This window comes from Rhamphochromis sp. 'chilingali', assembly GCF_963969265.1.
Source record: "Rhamphochromis sp. 'chilingali' genome assembly, chromosome: 16".
NCBI lineage: Eukaryota > Metazoa > Chordata > Actinopteri > Cichliformes > Cichlidae > Rhamphochromis > Rhamphochromis sp. 'chilingali'.
In genome coordinates, this window is record NC_137943.1 from 26055259 (window position 1) to 26074729 (window position 19471).

The window sequence follows — 19471 nt, forward strand, 5'->3', positions numbered from 1 at the left end:
CAGTTTACTCATGTGTACATGCATACAGCATACATTTAGTGGGAACAGAATCTCTGAGTCATCCCTTTCCACTACATGGTCCACCAATGTAGTGAAATGGTGCCAGATGGTCTAGTCTGAGTATTTTAGAAACTGCTGATCTACTGTGATTTTCCACACAACCAGCTCTAAGGTTTGTAGAGAATGGTCCAAAAAAAAAAGAGAAATATCCAACGAGCGGCAGCTCTCTGACTAAAAATGCCTTGTTGACATCAGAGGTCTGAAGAGAATGGTTGGATTGCTTCAATGTGACAGGAAGACAGTAACTCAAATAAACACTCATTACAGCCAAGGTATGCAGAAGAACATCTTCAGACTGGCTGCCACTCCTGTCAACCAGAAACAGGAAACTGAAGCTACAATTCATACAGGCTCATCAAAGACTGGAAACACATTGCCTGGTCTGATGAGTCACAATTTCTTCTCCAACATTCAGATGGTAGGGTCAGAACTGAACAACAAGAGAGCATAAAACCAACCACTCAGGCTGGGGATATAGTGGGGTGAGGGACATTTTCTTGGCACATTTTTTGCCCAATTCTGCACCAACTGTGTGAGGCTATTGTGTCAACATGAACCAAAATCTCTGAGGGAGATGAGGATTACGTTTACTTCATCGTGAGAGGTAGCTCTAACACACTTGGACACAACTTCAAGGTTGACTTATGTAGATACCTACTAATAACTACTAACTCATTGAATATAATGTACAGCTACAACTCGTGTACTGGTTTTGTTTATGGCCATCCTCCTTAGTGAGGTCACAGTTTGAGGAAACATCATAGAAACAAGGAACTGGTTTTTCCTCTTTGTTAAAAGTCCAAACATTCAGGCTTGCTTTGTTTTTCCACAATGCCACCAGTGTCTTGCTGATCATCACACCAGTTCATGCTGCATTCCTAATGGGTTGGTTACAATGGTGGAAGTAGGTCACAGTAATCTCCATAAACAGATATCTGCCTATGAATATGTAGAACCTGCAGGCAAAGGTTTTCTGGTGTCATTATGCAGTCAGCTTGAGTTCTGCTGACCAAACACATTTAAGCAACCTTTGATTGTGTGCAGGTAAACACTCTGTGTAAAGAGCAAGGAGAGACTGGGGGAGTATTTGCTGAAATGCAATCTTGAAAACATTGACTATTTAGCATAGAAAAAAAGTTGTGCCCAAAACTGAGTATTTGGAAACAACTATCACTGAATACAACAGGAAGTCATTGCTCAGACACGCATCAGCTCTATCAGGAGCCCTGAAAAATTGCTCCTTGTCTTCAGAGACTTTGCCAGCAGACTAGTCAATGGGTTTCCAAACTTAGGCTATAGCAGCAATGATATTGTGTGATGGACATTTAAACTTTGTTCCAGTTACAGCTGTCCTGTAAAATCAACCAACCAAGCCAAGCCAATTCATCAGCCAATATTAGAGTATTGGAGACATATTGGTATTGGGATATATGTCTAACGTTAAGTCTCAAAAACCAGTAAAAACAAAAAATCTTTTAAATTGGCATTTTAAAAGATCAGTCGATATATAATTTCCTGTTACTAAAAATCCCTTTCTTTGAGATTTGGTGCAATCAAAAGATCAGATACTTCCCTCAAATCTTACTCCAATGCAACAGTGCAAAAAGAAATAAGCCCATTTAGACTTTGGTGCATCTGATTGTTTCTGTAAACAGACTTCTCAAGATAGCTTCCAGGCCCAATTAAGCCCTTATCAGCGGCTTATTATCCTTTAGCCCATGATTATCATGTAGTTAGGAACGGCAGCCTCTTCTCACATCATCTGCAATTCATAATTAGCAGGAACCAAGTTATTTTTCAAGATTCTGACTCCTCGTTCTGTTACCATCAAGCATGTGTCTATGGTAACAAAGCAAGGATAAATAAAAACCTTACAACCCCATGATCATAAACTTGTGTCTGTTTATCTGGAGCTTTCCCTCAGGCATCAGCCATGTCTCCTCTGCTCACTAATAGGAACCATACACACAGCATACAACAGAGCACTATTATAATCTATGGAAGGAGCCTGAATGAGCGCACAGTTGGAGGGGGGTGTAGGTTAGGGGGGGATGAGGGTCAAAACGATGCGTACGAGTGTCCAGCTGGCTGATAATGAGGTCGGCCTCACCCCCGCGCCACTTTTCCACCACCCAGCACTTCACTGTGCCCTTGTGTGCATCAAAAGGTTCACAAAAGGTTGGTAATAAGAAGGAGGGGCTTTCGCCTCTGCACACATGGGAGCTTCGTGGCCAGAAAATGTTAGGAGGGGAACCAATAAAGGAGCAAAGTGAGAGGTGAAATACTGAACTATTATGAAATCCCAGCAGACTACCAAGCTGCCACAGGACGTTGTACAAGATAACGAAGTCTGAGCTCAGGTGGCGGCCAAGGAGTGCAGTAATCTACAGAGTTGTTACCCGGACTTGTTATTAGCCCAGATGATGGCTTAAGTCGGGGGGTAGTGTTTGTTTGTGTCATGTCACAGCTCCTGAAGTGGAGCTTTTAACTGATTCTTCTGGGATGACCGCCTTCCTCCCTCAGCTGGGCTGGAGCTTTGCCTTTTCTCAGTTTCCTTAGAGGGGGTCTAAGGCATTGATACGCTTATTTAATTAAAGGTTAACCAGTGTTTGATTTCTAAACACTGTAGTTTACACTCATAACCTGTAACATTTTGCAACTCCAGGGCTGTATTTTAAAACCAACCACGTGAGCCAGCTAATTCATCAGCCAATATTAGGTTATTGGAGATATATTGGTAATTGGGGTATATGTCTAACTTTAAGTCTCACAAAACTAATGTTATCCATGTTATCTAAGCATCAACACAGTACAAACTCCCTAAAATTGGTATTTTAAAGTTCACTTAAAATTAAAAGCCTAGCGGTCAGTATATCCGTTCCTATCACTATAAACATCTATGTCTGAATCACACTTAATTAAGCATAAAAAGAATGGCTCTATCTCAGATGGTTGTTCACAGGCAATGTGCATTATCATGTGAACTGCTGATAGCTTAAAGAGCAGTTTGAAGCTTCAAAAAAAAAAAAAAAAAACAACTTCATCTAGTACTGAATATCACAGCATGACATGGAAACGACAGGCTTGCAGTAGCTCTCTAGAAACTACAATACCTCGACCTTCGTTATGTGTTGGTATAGTCAAACGGTGATGATGTTCTTCTCCAGGTCATCATTAGTGCAGCGAAATTCAAGGCCAGCAAAGGAGGGCGAGGAAGCTACACTAAAACCCCCTAGGTACTTAACAAAGAGGGGATTGAAAGCAAATAGAAGAGGTAATTAAAGGAGGGATAAGTCACCAAGATTTCACAGCTTTCTGATTTAGTCTCCCTCAGTCTTAACAAGCTATGCAGCAGGTCTCTGTCCATATCACCGAAGTCATTATTTGCTTATGACTGTTTGCGTGCAACATATAACCTCGGAGAGGAAGCAGTGACAGCCTCTGTTTTCTTTCCCAGTCTCATAGTTTCTTCTGTAACAAGCACTGTGGATTAAAGCACAAACAGATCTATAGGCTCCCACAGTTCTCAGACACATGCAGCCCCATCTACTTCAAGTGAGAGACCACACAGTCCCCCCCAGACTAATACATTGCCTGAAATAGACCACTTTAAATATGATAGAGAACTCACTTGGATACTGCAAGCTTGACCAGGCACAGCTCTTTATTTTCTCAGGAAGGTTATACACTCCTGGACTGTAAAAACATAAACAGCTTTGTGATTCTATTGGAGTCCATCTTGATGAAAAATGTGTACATCAAAATGTGCATCGAACTCTTTTTGGAAAGAAACAAGCTATTCTATTTATGAAAGTAGCCGTATATTTTCTGTGCATATGCAATATCCTGAGTTGCATTTTTAATATTCATAGTGCCATATTTTTTTTAAAAAACACTAAGCCTTTCATGTAGAATAATTAAGATTTTGCAGGGAGTGATGAGCACACAGAATAATCAGGAACCTTAAATGATCATGTTAGTTATAAAACTCCTAGCTTTACTGTTCTGGTCACTTTCAGTGCTCTCAGCTGTGGCAGGCAGCTGTTTTCTGTGAAAAACACTATGAAAGACTCACTGTATAAAGTACATATTGAAGCATTTATCAACTAGATATTTCAGCCAGGTATTTCCCCAAGGAGTTTACAGAGACCTGGACAAGTTAAAAGATGTGTTATTATTGAACTTATATTCATCCAGTGCCAGAAATAGGACTCCTAATGAGTGATAATGCTTCTCTGGCTTTACTGGAAATGTTAAAAGCCAACACATTCTTCGAAATGTTACATGTTATATAACAACAAGGAAAATAAGGAAAACATTTTTTTGGATATGATTGCATCTCTATGTGCCTTTGTACTCATTCTGGAAACAGATTCTAGTTAAAGGCCAGAACAGAGCTTAATGTCTTGCACAAGAGTCGTGCTAAATAATATACTCGTCTTTTCCCTGACAGTAGACGTGTTCTTCTGCAACAGGAGGGCTGCACAATCCTCCCATAAGTCACTTTAGTCTCTTGTAGTTTACATTTATGTTGATGCAGCCTTGTCTCGCCCTGTTGCTGCTGTCGGTGAGGACATGGTGACAGCGCTCTGTGACTCAGGCGATCTCTGACCGCTGCCTCATCAAATGAACTTTTTTAGACTACAGCGAAGCTCACTGACACCACAAAGTCCCTGTAGCCTGATCTATAAACATGGCTACAAGCAGCTTTTGACAGTAGGACTGCAGGTGTGCACGGAACATGTAACTGGGCTTATTTTTGGAGTAAAAGAAATGGAAACTGGCCAGCACAGAGTTGCTGTAAGCATCCTGATAAGATGTAACACTGGGCCACCATAGATCATCTCCTTGTAATGCCTTATGGCAAGAGTTCCTGCTTCATCAGGATCACTCTATATGCCTTTTTCTGCTCTCAAGCTCAAACATCTGGAAATTTTTAGACCTAGTAAGAATATTAGCTCTTCTCCATATAACTTTAAGCTGCATTAGCTCATTGTTTTGGTCACTACGCACCAGAAGAAATTTACCCGTTTGCTCTTCCAGACAACAGAGCTGTTAGAAAACGGCAGATGGGTGTCGAGGGATAATTTTTTATTTATACATGAAATAGGCTTGTGATACACTACAGTTGTATTTATTGTTTTATTCAGGCTGTGGGTGGGAGAATTGTTTGCAGAATCAAAACAAAGTTAAAACGTTCTCACATGATCCTTACAGGATTACAAGAGTCAAACTTAGTACGAAAATGTCTGAATTTAGTTACCAGTGACCCACTTTGCATTACACGTAGTCAATATATATTATTTGTTATTGTGAAAATATGGATTACTGGAGGCCAGAACAGTTTTTTCTGACTATATTTCACTCAAGGCGATGGCCCCCAACATACTAGTGGGAGCTCTATTTTCCTGATGGCTTGTCTGTTCCTTGTGTTTGGAGGAGAGGTGAGCAACACAATGAATCAGCCTGAGTTACAGCCTGCCAAGCTGCTGTCAAACACCCTAAATATAACTGCTAATACCATTTGTTACAGTGAAGAAGAAAAGCATCCATGATACCAACCTTGGATTTCTCCTGCTTTCAGATCTGGGTTAAGCTGAACAAAATACTGTGAGACAATGAGGTGATGTTTTCAGGACACCAGCTTTATTTGCATTTTCAGATGTTTTGTTATATTTAAACTGTATTAAACCACTGCACCTGTATCTCAGCCACGTTTCTGTTGCACCACTGCTCTGTCTTGGACTTGTTGTTTTCATTTCTTTTTTCCCCCTTGTATAGTTAATTTACTTAATCATCTCGCAGCACATTAAATATTCATTCTCCAAAAACACCCAACTGGGCCAGGGTTAACCTACCAGCTCAAAGCACAGATGCAAGATTAGCTTTGCCTTTATAGAGATTTTTCCCCATTTTCAACTATAAACATCAAATGATGGCACCCAAAAAAGGTGGAAACATCTGAATTTTCAACCAGCCATGGCTAGTTGCCAGGTAGCTTCCATAAATACAGATTAAATTTTATAGACATTACGAAAAACTCAGGATACATTTAGTTTAATTTCATCATCAAATATCAACTGTTTTAGATAAAGTATTTTACCAGCTTTGATGCCTGTAAGAGCACTTTAAATGCAAATCAGATGTGAACTACATGCCAAGGCTCACGATTTCTGAAGACTGCACTTAGGATGGCGACAAATATGTTTTTGAATTTCTTTCAAATGCCCCTTCATGTGTCTGAAGACATTTAAAGACACACTTTCATGCTGGAACGGCGAATGCTTCGGGATGTTTTCTGATTATAAAACGACGGCTTGGATACGACTGCAAATTGAAACGTTTGAGCAACACGACGGCGTGCATGAAAAATAAATAAATAAATAGAAAAGGAGAAATTCCATCTTGCAAGGGTTTTAACTTCAAAGGCCAAATGCCTCAGAGTTGTAACACATGACTCCAGGGTTTCATGCACTTGTCGATTTTCCATTACTTGCTTTGGGTCTCCGATAGCTTGCCTATAGGGTAACAATATTGTCTCCTCTAAAATGATTTACTACTCCACAGTTTAGGCATTCATGATACACATTACTGTTGTAAAATAAAAAGCTATGTGTCAAGCACAGCCTTGATTTCAGACGTGCGTTTATGGTGTTATTCTAATGCCGTTCTCATTAAATCGGAGCTGAAGATGTGGTTTCCACCTGAAAACAGCAGAAATGTGCAAGTAATGGCGTCCTCCTCTCAATCACGTCTACGAAGAATTTCTGCACATTGAGCAAACTGCACAGTGGCTGCGCGATGATAAGCTTTATATGGATGTGTGTCACTGCAGCAAATTTTGAGTCCCTACGCTGCTCCTCTCCTCACGCCTGTTCTCCTTCCTATTGGTGGAGTCAGACACAAGATACTAACTAGGTCAATGAGATTCATTTACACTCCTCCAACAGGGGAACCACAGCAGAGGAGAGGAGAGGGGGAAGATGTGAAAGAGAGAGGTGTGGAGAAGCAAGGAGAACAGAAGGATCAGGAGATGCTTCTTCAAAGCCAACGCTTTTTCCGCCAAGGAAGGGGGGGAACGATGCAGCAGCTCTGACATGAAACAAATGTCTGTGGTGACTCTCGCTCAGATACTGTTGATGTGACTTATTAAGAATGCAGGCATTTCCCTCTGAAATCTTTGTAGTGGGGAAAACACAGCAACAAAACAACTGAAAGGTTGGAACTTCTCTCGTAGACACCTTCAGTCTTTATTTTTGGTTCTGCATAAGTGAACCCAGTTATTGTGGCTCTTTCATAGTTAAAAACCAGCAGAGTTGTGTTGCATTTAGTTAGTAGTTAAACTGATAATGCACATCAAATCAGTTCATCATTTGCAAATTTTTGATTCGTCTCCACTGCAACCTGCACATGAAACAAGGCAATAAAAGGAAAAACACACCATCGCTTTGCAAAGATTAAACAAACCCCCCAAAAACACACAAAACAGAAGCTTGCTAATGAGCACAGGTGACGACTCTATGCATCCACAAGCACTTGAAGCAAATCAGCCTTTGGAATACAACCCTTATCGAACAGATTGCATCGTGTAAACAATTTCACTCGAATACATTCTGCCTGCACATGCTCTTCATTTTAATGTATATTTCAGGTGACATACCCTTTTCCACTTCCCAAAAATGGCAGCTTTCAATCTCAAATGATCCTCAGCAGATGTTTTTCTTTATTTATTTAATAATCAATTAGACTGAAAAAAAAAAACCATTATGCACTACATACTGTACATTAATGCCACTGTTTTGCACATGTCTCAACCAACTCTGTATATTTTTTATATATTTTATTTTATTGTTTAATCTATTTAATTTGTAAAATATGTATACACACACACATATATAGAAAAACATATTAGTATACACATCCAGTAATGCATATACTATTATATATTGTACATATATTTATTAGTCTCAGATTTAGCCATTCTTATATTTTGCTTGTTTTACGTTATTGTATTTTTGCACAACTCTGTTGCTTGTGAAGCTCGCACACAGGAATTTCACTCACATGTACTGTACCAGTGTACCTGCACATGTGATGTGACAATAAAAAGTGATTTGATTTGATTTGAAAAGAAAGTGGCCAGTGTGAAATTAATTTGGGCTGTCTGACAGACCAGAAAGGCTTTCTTGAAACATCACATCAGGGTCTGGGATCAAGTGATTAGAGATTCTTAGTTCCAGATATATTCTCTTTTTTAGGGCTTCGCTATGACTCGATTAAATCAAAATGAATATAGTAGGACCCACTAATAGTGCCTTTATTTGGTCACCTTCCTTTTTAGATATGTCCTCCACTCAAATTCATTAAGAAGATGAATAATCCACAGATACTGCTGTGAACGGCTTTTATTAGAACTCCTTCAGCAGAACAAACGCTACAAAATCACACTTAAATGCTCTCTGCCTACTCCAAAAGAAGCCTCATCTTACCAGCATAACCCTCAATGAGACTTTATTGATCACTGCTTTCATGACATCTGATGTCAAGTTAATGCTTCAATATGAAAATATCTGACGTGCAACATACCTGGGAGTCACTGAGGGGGAAACCACCGCACAAAGGATTATCCTTTGGCCTAATGAAAGATGAGTTTATCACAGCGAAGCAGGAACTGCAGATAAATCACCTGATGCTCGTGTTCTGCGTGTTGGCATTTCATTAGTTCCAGTTCATTACACACATCAGTGGGCCTTTCTTCAAATGTCAGAATGAAAAATCTCCCAACTGATCACAGTTTGCCTTCGTGCTGACCAGCAACGAGACCATAATTTAAAGTGAAGAAGATCCCGTCAGGCAGCTCTGCTAAACTGTTTGATATCAGGGCCGAAAGCTGTTGTTATAGCGCACGCACACGTGGCCTATGGCCGTCTGCTTACAGCCATCCCATACCTCTCTGTCTTTTTCTCCCTCGCTCTCCCCTCCCATCTGAGCGTACGGAAAAACGCCAGGCTGTTTTATAACAGCCCTTCTTGTTGGATTAATCCATGCTGGGGTGCCAATCTCTGGGCCAGCGTCACATTGTGCAGCCTCCAATAGCCAAGAACAGGCGCAGGGACATGAGGACTTGGGTTTTAAAGGGCAGAGATGCACAAACTGTTGGAGATTAGCCGACCTTTAGCAATGCAGTGAAAAAATTCAAACTGATTTTTTTTTCATAATACTTTTTCAAAACAAATTGAGGATTAATGTGTATAAATATAACATATGCCCAACATCAGAATAACTATTGGCAAATACGACAACATTTACTGATGGCTGGATTTTAAGCTGTTAAATGTACACACACAGAATGAGGAAGAAAACAGTTGATTTTGTTTTTTACACACAGAATATTATATCAATGTTTGTGTTTCACTAGAGGTTTTTAGGGAAACGTGTCAAACATGAGGTTTGTAGCACGGCTCTTTAGATCGCCTTGTATAAAAGCCAAATTCAGGTACAGAGACAAAGATGTTTACTCTCAGATTACACAATACATCTCAGTATCTTTTACGCAAGCACAAAAACTTTAATTAAAGTAGATCAATTAATATAAAATGCGATTTGATTTTGTAGGTCCCACAAAAAATGGTAGTTGTTAGTCTCGACTGGTTGGTTTGTTTGTACTATTGTGTAACTTTGGTGTTTTAGGATCAGTGCAGCAACTCCTGCTTTCATAAATACTTGTATGGTTACTAAAAGATGCTTAATGTAACAGATCAATGTATTGATAGAAACGGTAAAGGGACCGGTACTTATATAACATTCACACAGACTCACACACCAATGGACACATCAGAGGCAACTTGCGGTTCACTATCTTTACCAAGGATACTTAAATACACAGGCTGGAGGAGGCAGGGATCCAACCAATGCTCTTTGGATTAGCCATCTCTGCTCTTATTTAAAGTAAATTTTATGTGTATAAAATTTTTAATCTAATTCTTTATTTCTGAAGAGTTCTTTTGAATAGATGGTTATAATGAACTTGAGCTGAACTGGGTTTTTTTTGATCGACAGTATGATTTTATTTGAGAAGCCCACGTTAAGGTGCTTTGTTCATGCAGTGGTGCTCGTCTGCATTTAAAGTGTATGTTAGCATTCAACACTAGTGATAAAGGAGCTGAAAAGATATCCTAAGAAAAGTAATGGGGCTGACTCATACAAACTAGAACAAAACTCAAAGCAGTGCTGGATTATGTGCTTCCCTTTTCTTCTGTAAATTGCGTCACGGTACACCTGAGTCATGGTTTACGAGGTGTAATTAAATTTGAAAAGGAAATGAAGTACTCCTCAATCCAGTTGAGCTGCATTCTTATCAGTAAGTGTGTTGCTCCTTTCCTGTCTATGACTGATGTTATCTCTATGACTGAGCAGCTCTGAGAGCAAAGGGCAGTTTCTTAGATTCAGTTGCTGAAGCTGATCGCCAAATAAATTGCGTGTAAACACTCTAATAATTTCCTGAAATGGTTATCCTGAATTTTAAAGCAATCAAAAGACTTTATGCGAGCCCACGGAAAAAGAAATGTGGACCAACTCTGAACACATTTGGGGGTGCTGTATTATAAAAGAGCCAGAGACGGTTTATGTTTTTCTGGGACAAAGCTCGGAGGAAAACACAAAAAAATCATTTGGAGCAGCCGCTGTCTCAGCCTTTCTACTTACTACTCCCTCCACTCCTCCTCTTTGAACAAGACAGTCTGTGTCATCTTATGCTCATAAATGTATGCATCGTCCCACCACCACCGAGCTGCATAAAACTGCACCGAGCCACAGTTACAGAGTTACACAGCACGCCCCGCATTACAGATATCTGAAAAATGTCAAAAGAACAATGTGCAGCTTCCTCACACTGCACTCTCGCTCTTTCCCAATAACTTTCTTTTAAAAGGTTATCAGGATTACAGCAACAAGAGTTGCGTTGACTGCATTAGCACATCCATAGTAGACATGAATTCTGCCTCTCAGTCAGTTCCTGATAAGCTGTCTTTGAAAACAGCGATGTTGCGAGCACTGACAGTTAAGGTCAGAAACATCTTTAGAATATAGATTCTGAACCAGTGGTAGACCTTTCTGAAGGGTACGCAGAAGCATGCAAAGTCTCACGGAGACAATGTGGCATGAGCTTAAAATCAAAGCATCTTCAGCAGTGCACATAACGACAGGAAACAAGTAACAGTGTCATCCTGCTGCCAAAAGAAAGCCACATCTCCAGACTGACCGGTCTGGTATTAGCCTAGTTTTTTCTTTGTTGGCAGATGGCATGTTACCTCCCGTTGTCAGAATCGATTAGTCTAAGCAACTGAAGCTGAGCAGCACTGAGAATAGCTTCTGCTCATCTCGTTACCTGTGAGACGGCCTTACTTCACAGATGCAGTAAACAGTGATATTGAAGTATAACAAAAGCCTAAATTATACTGATACAGCAGCAAAAATACAAAATTAAAATATTTAAAGAACATGGGTAAATTGGGAGTGTGGGTACACTGCAGTTAAAGTGGGAGTGTACTTCCTAGCACCTAAAGAAGCATGACTTTCCATGATTCAGATTCACCACTAAACTAGAAAAATAGAGCTCAGACATTACTTGGAATTTCCTCTCTGACTTCGTAGCTATCACATACCTTCAGTTTAGTTAGTCTGAAGCTCATAACATCTAGAACAAAATGTTATGTACTGCTTCTTGGGATGTAGCCATTCATTATGTGCCAAACCGTGTAGTGGGAAATGCCATCGAGGTCAAAATGTCTAAACTAAGAGAAGCACGAGAAGCAAGACATCTGGTTTTGACGAGCTCTTTCATTGTTTATTGTTATGAATGTTGGCTAAAAGAAGTTGCTGAACCTCTTTCCTAACGCACATTTATGGGGAACAACTTGTTCACACACCTGAGCTGTGAGTGGGAGGGGTTTTTTGGCCTTATTTTTGAATAATACAGTGAAAGTAACGTGTTCACACATCCTGATGCGAGTGTTTGAGAAAAGATGCTGCACTTAAAGGCAAAATTTGACTGCAGTGACCCTCCTGCTGATCAGGTCAGTGATCACCATTCATCTGAAACATGGTCACATTAACCAAAATTCCTCCTTGTTTATATGTGGAAATCCATATTTACAGGCTGTTCATTTACAGCAAAGCCACAAACTAAACTCTCAACTACTGCATTGTTATTCTCTGACCTCTTTGGTCCTCTCCAGCTCGTTGGCCAGTGCCTGTTTGGCGATCTCCACCTCGATGATCTTTTGTCTGAGCAGCTCGTTCTCGTCCTCAGCTCTGCTGCGTTTGTCCTCCACGATCTCCAGCTCGTTGTGCAAACGTACCGATACATCTTTGGCCACCTAAGGTCACACGGTCCCAAAAGGTTCAAACATAATGCACGTGTTAATATGTTGATTAAGGTACTCCTCTACTGACTTACATCCTAACACATCCACACACGTTTTATTATATAATTTGCTGCCCTATAGGAAAAACTTTCTTTATCATTACTACTATTAAACTGACAGATTAGTTGATAATGACAATGATTATTAGTTTCTCTCTTAAATCAATCTTGTGACACTATCAGTCATTGAACTATTTCAGTTTCCACTTGGACTTCTTGGACTTAAATCTCACCCTCTAGGGAGGTGCAGGTCCACTGTGAAAATAATGAAGGGAAGCTAAGCTAAGGTATATGGGGTTTTTTGGTAAAGCAAACACTGACCTTTAAGTAAAATTAAATGTTGTGCTTTTTTATTGCTATTGATTGATTAAAAATATAGAGCTTGAGGATTGAACTTTTTTTCAGTTTCCCAAATTTTAAAATGCCAGAAAAAGAAAGACTGGCTGAGAGTCATAATGTTGCCACACTGAAAAGATGCTGTGAATAAACTTACAGCTCAGATTATTAATTATCCTAAAGATAAAAATCCTTCTTCATAACTTTGGCGTTATGTGTGAACACATGCAATACTTTGGCATGACAAAATGTCAGTGTAAAAGTGTTGAGTGATGACAGGTGTTACTGCGGTCACTGACAAATACACAGACAAGCTCGCAGACCTTCAGATCCTGCTCCAGACTACGCAGCAGCTCTCCGTCCACGTGTCCGGTCTGAGCAACCCGTAGGCTCTTCTGCTCTGCCTTTCGCAGGCGGTATTGCAGGATTCGGCAGTTTTTATTAGAGCGGTCCAGTTCCCTCCGCAGCTCCTGTACCTGGTAAACCTCCTCCTCCAGATAGCTGTCGCGCACCTCCTCCATCTCAGCCCGCAGCTCGTCCACTTCATCCTGAGAAAGACGGAAAACAGAGGCCGACTATGTTAATAATGCACATTAATAATACTGATATGATTTGAGTGTTCATTTAGAGTAGAAAAGCAGAAAAACGCTATATGAATACCGATCCATTCACCATTTACCAGATGCTTGCTTTTACTGAATTAAAATGCCAAAAAGCACCAAAAATCACTTTGAAAGAAAAAAAATAGCCTTGCTGTTTCTTTCCAGAAATTATAATCTGGTTACTTAAGAGAAAAAAACAAAAACAAAAATGCCTCTCATGGTTTGTTATGGGACTGGCATGGTGGTTTGGTGGCTAGCACCAACACCTCACAGCAAGAAGGTCCTGAGTTAGGATCCAGCTCAGGCCAGCTGGGGCTTCTTGTGTGGAGCATGCATGTTCTCCCTGGGTACTCCCACTTCCTCCCACAATCCAAAGACATGCATGGTGATTCTAAATTGGCCATGCATGTGAATGTTTGTTTGTCTCTATGCGTACAGGCTGGTGATGTATCCAGGGTGTAGCCCGTCTCACACCCTGTGACAGCTGGAACAGGCTCCAGCACAACTGCAATGCTGAATTGGAAAGTTAGACGTACTCCTGAGTTTCTAAAAAAAAAAAAAAAAAAATTCTGACAGACAAAATAATCTGTTTCAGATGTTCTACAGTTATATCGATGTTTTTATTGGTGAAAACGTTTTTGCAGATAATTCCAATTCCTCAAAAATCCTCTTACACTGATTCCAAATTGTATCCATTATTTTCTTAATCACTTATCCTATTCAGGGTCGGAGTGGAGCTATCCCACCTGTGATGGGGCTCCTGGACAGATTGTCATTGTATTGCAAGACTAACACATCAAGACAGACAACGATTTGCACTCATATTCACAAATACGACCACTTTAGAATAACTAATTAGCTGAACCTAGCATGCATGTCTTTGGGAAGAAGCTGGAGAGAGCCCACACAGGCAGAGTGAGAACATACAAAGTCCTCACCTAAAAGATGTGTATGGACCCAGGATTTCCATGATGCAAGGAACACAATAACTTCCAGTTTAGCATGCATGTGAGCAGCCTGCTGTAAAGACCCAGCTTGACTCTGCATGACTGTCTGATCAGCTGTGATGCTGCTCTGCTACATGTGCTGCAGACAGTGCCAAGAAAACCAGTTAGAGCGACTCCAGCAGACAAACAATATGATCAAACCCTTTCGAAACCAACCTAAAACTCTTTTCCTGCATCATTTTGTTAAACCAGTACCAGACAACATGCACGCCAATAGGAGTACATCTGCGATACAGCAATAAATACATAAATCTGGCACAAGTTATGACGCTGAAATGTAAAACTACAGATCTAAGCTCCTCTACATTATATAACACACATTAAACCTGCAATATGCTGACAGTATTGTATTATCCAGGGGAGGGACTAGAGTTTAAGATTTATCCTACACAGTGGCAAACAGAAGACTATGGGGGATTATTTTTTTAATCGTCTCAAAATATTGTATTTTTGTTGACTATAAATTAACCACCAACATGTAAGAAAATTGCAAAATATTCAGCCTCAGATGAGCAAGAAAATACTATTAAATTTCAAAGCATACTTTAAGCTAGATTTTAATAATAAGTCATTTTTCCCTCAGACGGCATCTCAGAACAAAATAAGAGATTTCATCTTCTTGGACTTAAAAAAAAAAAAAAAAGAAAGTTCAGACAAGACAGCTGAAATATCCAATTAGAAAATAGTCACAAAAAATAGTTTGGTTTATTTTTCTGTTGACCAGAGTCTCGGAGTAATAAAAACGTAAGTGGAACACTTGACAAAACCATCAATGAAAACGGAAATTGTTGGTTCTTCTCATTACTCTAAAAAAGATGACGTTTTACAGCTACACGTATTTTAGTCCTAAACTATCAATTTTAAATGGTGTGTGATACAAAAATATAAGAAAGGCGATACAGTCTGCGGTAATATACGTTGGTAGATTACACTAATACTTTTATATGATTACATGAGTTCCAGTAATGCAGGTACTATTAGGGCTGATGATGTAACATTACTAGTTGGTTCTAAGCATCTTATCTTCGGATTGGATGCATTCATATTCTCCAGCTCCTATCAACGTAACATCGCAGTCTGGAAAAAGGGAGATTTATCTGCAGTACCGAGGCACTACTGAGGTTTGTTTGGTGACCACTGAGTTTGCCTCCCATCTCGACGAATCAGTTTGTTCTGTAGATTTCCCCCGAGACGATTCGTCCTAGGACTTAAGCGCCACTAGATGAAAAGACAATTGGACGGAGAAAAAAGAGAGGGAGGGGATGAGTATGTCAATTAATGAAAACTAAATCTATCCTCATTTGGATTGGAAAAGCACACAGTCCATTGTTATACGAGGAGGGCCCCGGAGGAAGCAGCTAATGACCTCGTACGGGGTCGAGCCAATCGATGGCCAGGTTAAAAGAGTCAGAGGCAAGGCAACATCCTGGGAGCATGTGTATAATCGCTGATGTTTATGAAGGGTGTGCATGCTGGGTCACCGGCACTACTTCTTCCTCTCTTGGAAGGGTGGATATTTTGAATTACCAGCTGCTTTAAGAAAGCTGGAGATGTTTGTTTGGACTTGTATTCACGATCAGTGAAGACCTGGAACAGATGATTTTACGTATCAGTTTACCTGACAGTTATTTTATTTGTAATTGATTTATTGTTCAATCCAGAAAGCTGGAGACATATTTAAACATTGACTACCATCATTTTTAGCATGCTTTGTCAAATCAGTAATCCAGAACACTAATGTTATCGATTTACATAAAGGTTAACATGAAGCGAAATAGATGGAAAATTTTATGATCATTAATGAATATATAATTTCATTCTATAAGTTTTAAAAAGCCAGTGGAACTAAAACAATAAGACAACCAATTGATTGACAGACCAAACAAACAGCAACAACACTGATTTTTCATGATCTTAAAGTTGAAATTTTAGTACATTTTTAAAGTAAAATAACTATATTTTTATACTATATAAAAAGGTACATTTTATATGCTTATAAACATTTGAAATACTTATGGATGGGGCTGAAAGTAATTTTGATAGACTAATAACAGACCAAACAAGTAATCTTTCCGGAAGTGTCAGTCAGATAATTAAATAATAATAAGATAATCTGTAAAAGGTTCCAGCTATTCTTCTTCTCAAACAGATATATTTTATAATTAACTTTGAATTTATTTTTATTTTTTTAAAAAGCTCATAAAAAGGTTTTAAAAAACATTTTTTTTTAATCTTGTCAACTTTCCAAAATCAAATAATATTGAACGGGGTAGAAAAACAGCAAACCGCCACATTTATGCTTGAAAAACAACAATCAGATCGCTCGCTGATTAATTTGCTCTTAATTAACAATTAATCACTGCAGCTCTAATTAAAAAAACAAAACTCTTTTGTCTTTTGGTAGTAATGTAATGTTGTCATGTATATAAATACCGTATAAACAGACAGATTTTTATCAAATATCGCTCCCCTATATCTCCCCTGTCTCCCTTCACCCCAATCAAAACTGCCAAACCATCAGAAATAATAAATTCCCAAGAAAAATAAATATGTTGAACATTTTTTCCATGAGGATAAGATGCAGCAGAGATGAGGGCTCCCATACATTTTTGGGCCATGGGGGCTGGGGCGTGGTAAAGGACCTCAGAGACCCAGCTGGCAGGCTGACAGCCAAGCAGGAGGGTGTTTGAACCCTGCACACATGGGACATCTGACTGTTATCAAGTCCTGTGGGATAAAGCCATTACAGCGGGAGCCAGTAAAGCTGATTAACTCTCTTGTGTCTCCACCGAGCCAGAGAGAGACGCAGACATGCGTGATCAACTTTGAAATAATACTCTCATCAGTAACATGCAAATAAACATTGAATAAAAAAAAAAAAAAAAAAGGCTGCAAGAGTGTATGCCGCATTAACTGTTTGCCTCCCCCTCCCCAAATTATGTGGATAACCTACTTAAGGGGGGGGGGGGGGGGGGGGGGGGGGGGGGGGGGAATTCTGCGTATAATCAGGTCCACTGAAGCTGCACCCTCTTAAAAACAGAGGTTTCTGAGATCTAACTCTTGGTTAGATCCGCAGACACATGCATTCGTTTGTCATCCACTTATGTTCTGAACACAACTCCAAAAAGTTAAGAAATAGCAGAAATAAGATCTGCACCGCATCTGATTACAGTGTGTTCGCATCATTACGCGCACACACAGATGTACTTATGTATGCCCCAAATGCAACAGAGTGGAAAATGGATGTTGAGACCTTCTATCAAAACAGACTTTGGTGATTTGACAGCAACAATATGAAACACCTAAATTTTAAAGGGCATACTAGGATAAAAACCACTATCAATGTAATCCTATTGATAAAGGTCAAACCAGCAGGGAATCCCGGGAAGGTTAAAAAAATACGAGTGATGACATGATGAATGGAGAGCGGGGATTTCGTGGGGATGACAGCTGTGCATCATGGGGAAATGTCTTAGGATTGTAATTATGCTTCCAATTAGTGAGCAGGTGGAAGTTCAAGGACACTTAAAAAGAACCCATAGATGTCCTGTGACGGGACCGATTTTGATTGGATAGCTGCTCTGGATGGAATGTGGAAAAATGCACACACAAAAACAGTGATTTTTCTGTAACTTGTTGAAATCAGGCTGTCATACCTTGAGGTAGTCGTTTTCCGATCTCAAGTCCTCAATTTCCCGTTGCAGGTCCTCCTCGGTTGCTTGCTTGGTGCTTGGCAGTTTGGATTGTGCGCTTGCGGAGGGTTTCTCCTGCTTGTGTTTCTCTCCGTGCGAGCCCGGAGCGAGCTGAGCCTGAGACTTGCTTCCCTTGGCGGCGGAAGCCTCGGTTGTGCGCGGCGGGGCAGCAGCTGTGGATGCGGTAGCTTCTGCTCCCAGCTGATCCCGGTCACTGGAGCCGGTACCAGACTCGGCGTCGCTACTAGCGGCTGGTGCCAGCCTCTGCTCATCCGATAGCGGCTCGGACGGGCAGTCTGACAGGTCTGAACTGCTGTCGGTCTGGCTGACTCGGCCGAGAGGCGCTCCGGTCGGTACCCGGATCGGGGATCCATGGCTGAGAGGGCCCGGAGAACCGGAGGCTAGTTTTCCCTTCTTGCCTTTGGCGAAGATCGGACTGCTGGTGCAGTCCGGCTTGATGCTGGCGGGTTTGGGCTCAGCTGCGGCATGCTGTGGCACCTTGGTGGGTTTTTTCGCGACGGCAGACTTGGTGTTACTTTTTGCCGTGGCTGCTTTCTCCTTGGCTCCGGCCGGGGTGCGTCTGGAGCTGCGGTTCAGGTGGGCTAAGGGCACTGTGGCAGACTGCTGCTGCTTGCTTAGTTTGGGGGATTTCGGTACGATGGCAGGTGGTTTGGCACCGCGGGTGTGCACGTCTTTGAGGAAAGGTCTGGCCGGTGAAGGCGCTCGGTTCAGTCGCTTCTTCTCCAACTGGTGGTTCTGCGGTTTGGTGTCGCTGCCAGAGCCATTGGAGCTCTCCATTATACACCGACACCGGCAGCAGAAGGCTGATGACGGAAACGATCAATCCACAGCGCCGCGGAAAATCTCTGACATGTGAAAGCAGAATAACAGCCAGGTTTCTCTACCTTCTTCTTCTCCGTCGTCGGGTTGGAGATGCGCATCCTGCGCTGCGCTGGGTGCTTGTATGATTACTCCATCCTGAGCGTGTTCACCAGGGTGTCATTGTAGTCCCCTTTGGAGGAAACGCTGCAATAAACAGGGATTACTGGGACGGATGGGATGACAGACAGGTTGCATCTGCAGACAGGCTTGTAAGACTCAAGTTGGAAAGAAAGGATTAAGTCGGAGTCACACACGCCTCTTCTCTTCTTACACACTCCGGGTTTCCACTCCTCTTTTCCACCGGGCTCGGTATGTTAGACCCCAGTGTCTCTCACCCCTTCTCACTCCTTCCAATCTGACATCAAAAATCTGCAATCGCTGCGGCGAGGCACGACGCCCGTGATTTTCTCCTGGGCGCATGCGCCGCTGCTGCTGCTTCACAAGCACCCAAGCACACCCCTTGTTTTC

General features: G+C 41.0%; 1 protein-coding gene across 6 annotated transcripts in view; it reads right to left on the minus strand.

Annotated features, from left to right (window-relative positions):
* Nucleotides 1–19424, minus strand: part of mtcl1 (microtubule crosslinking factor 1) — an 82744-nt gene extending 63320 nt beyond the window's left edge. For all 6 annotated transcript variants that reach the window (XM_080861232.1, XM_080861231.1, XM_080861230.1 and 3 more), the window contains exons 1-3: nucleotides 18086–19424; nucleotides 13144–13368; nucleotides 12279–12437 (exon numbers count right to left, since the gene is read on the minus strand). In XM_080861232.1, the coding sequence (XP_080717358.1) occupies nucleotides 12279–12437; nucleotides 13144–13368; nucleotides 18086–18919 (1218 nt within the window). In that variant the 5' untranslated portion in view covers nucleotides 18920–19424. The remainder of the gene's footprint in view (nucleotides 1–12278; nucleotides 12438–13143; nucleotides 13369–18085) is intronic.
* Between the last annotated feature and the right edge of the window lie 47 nt (nucleotides 19425–19471).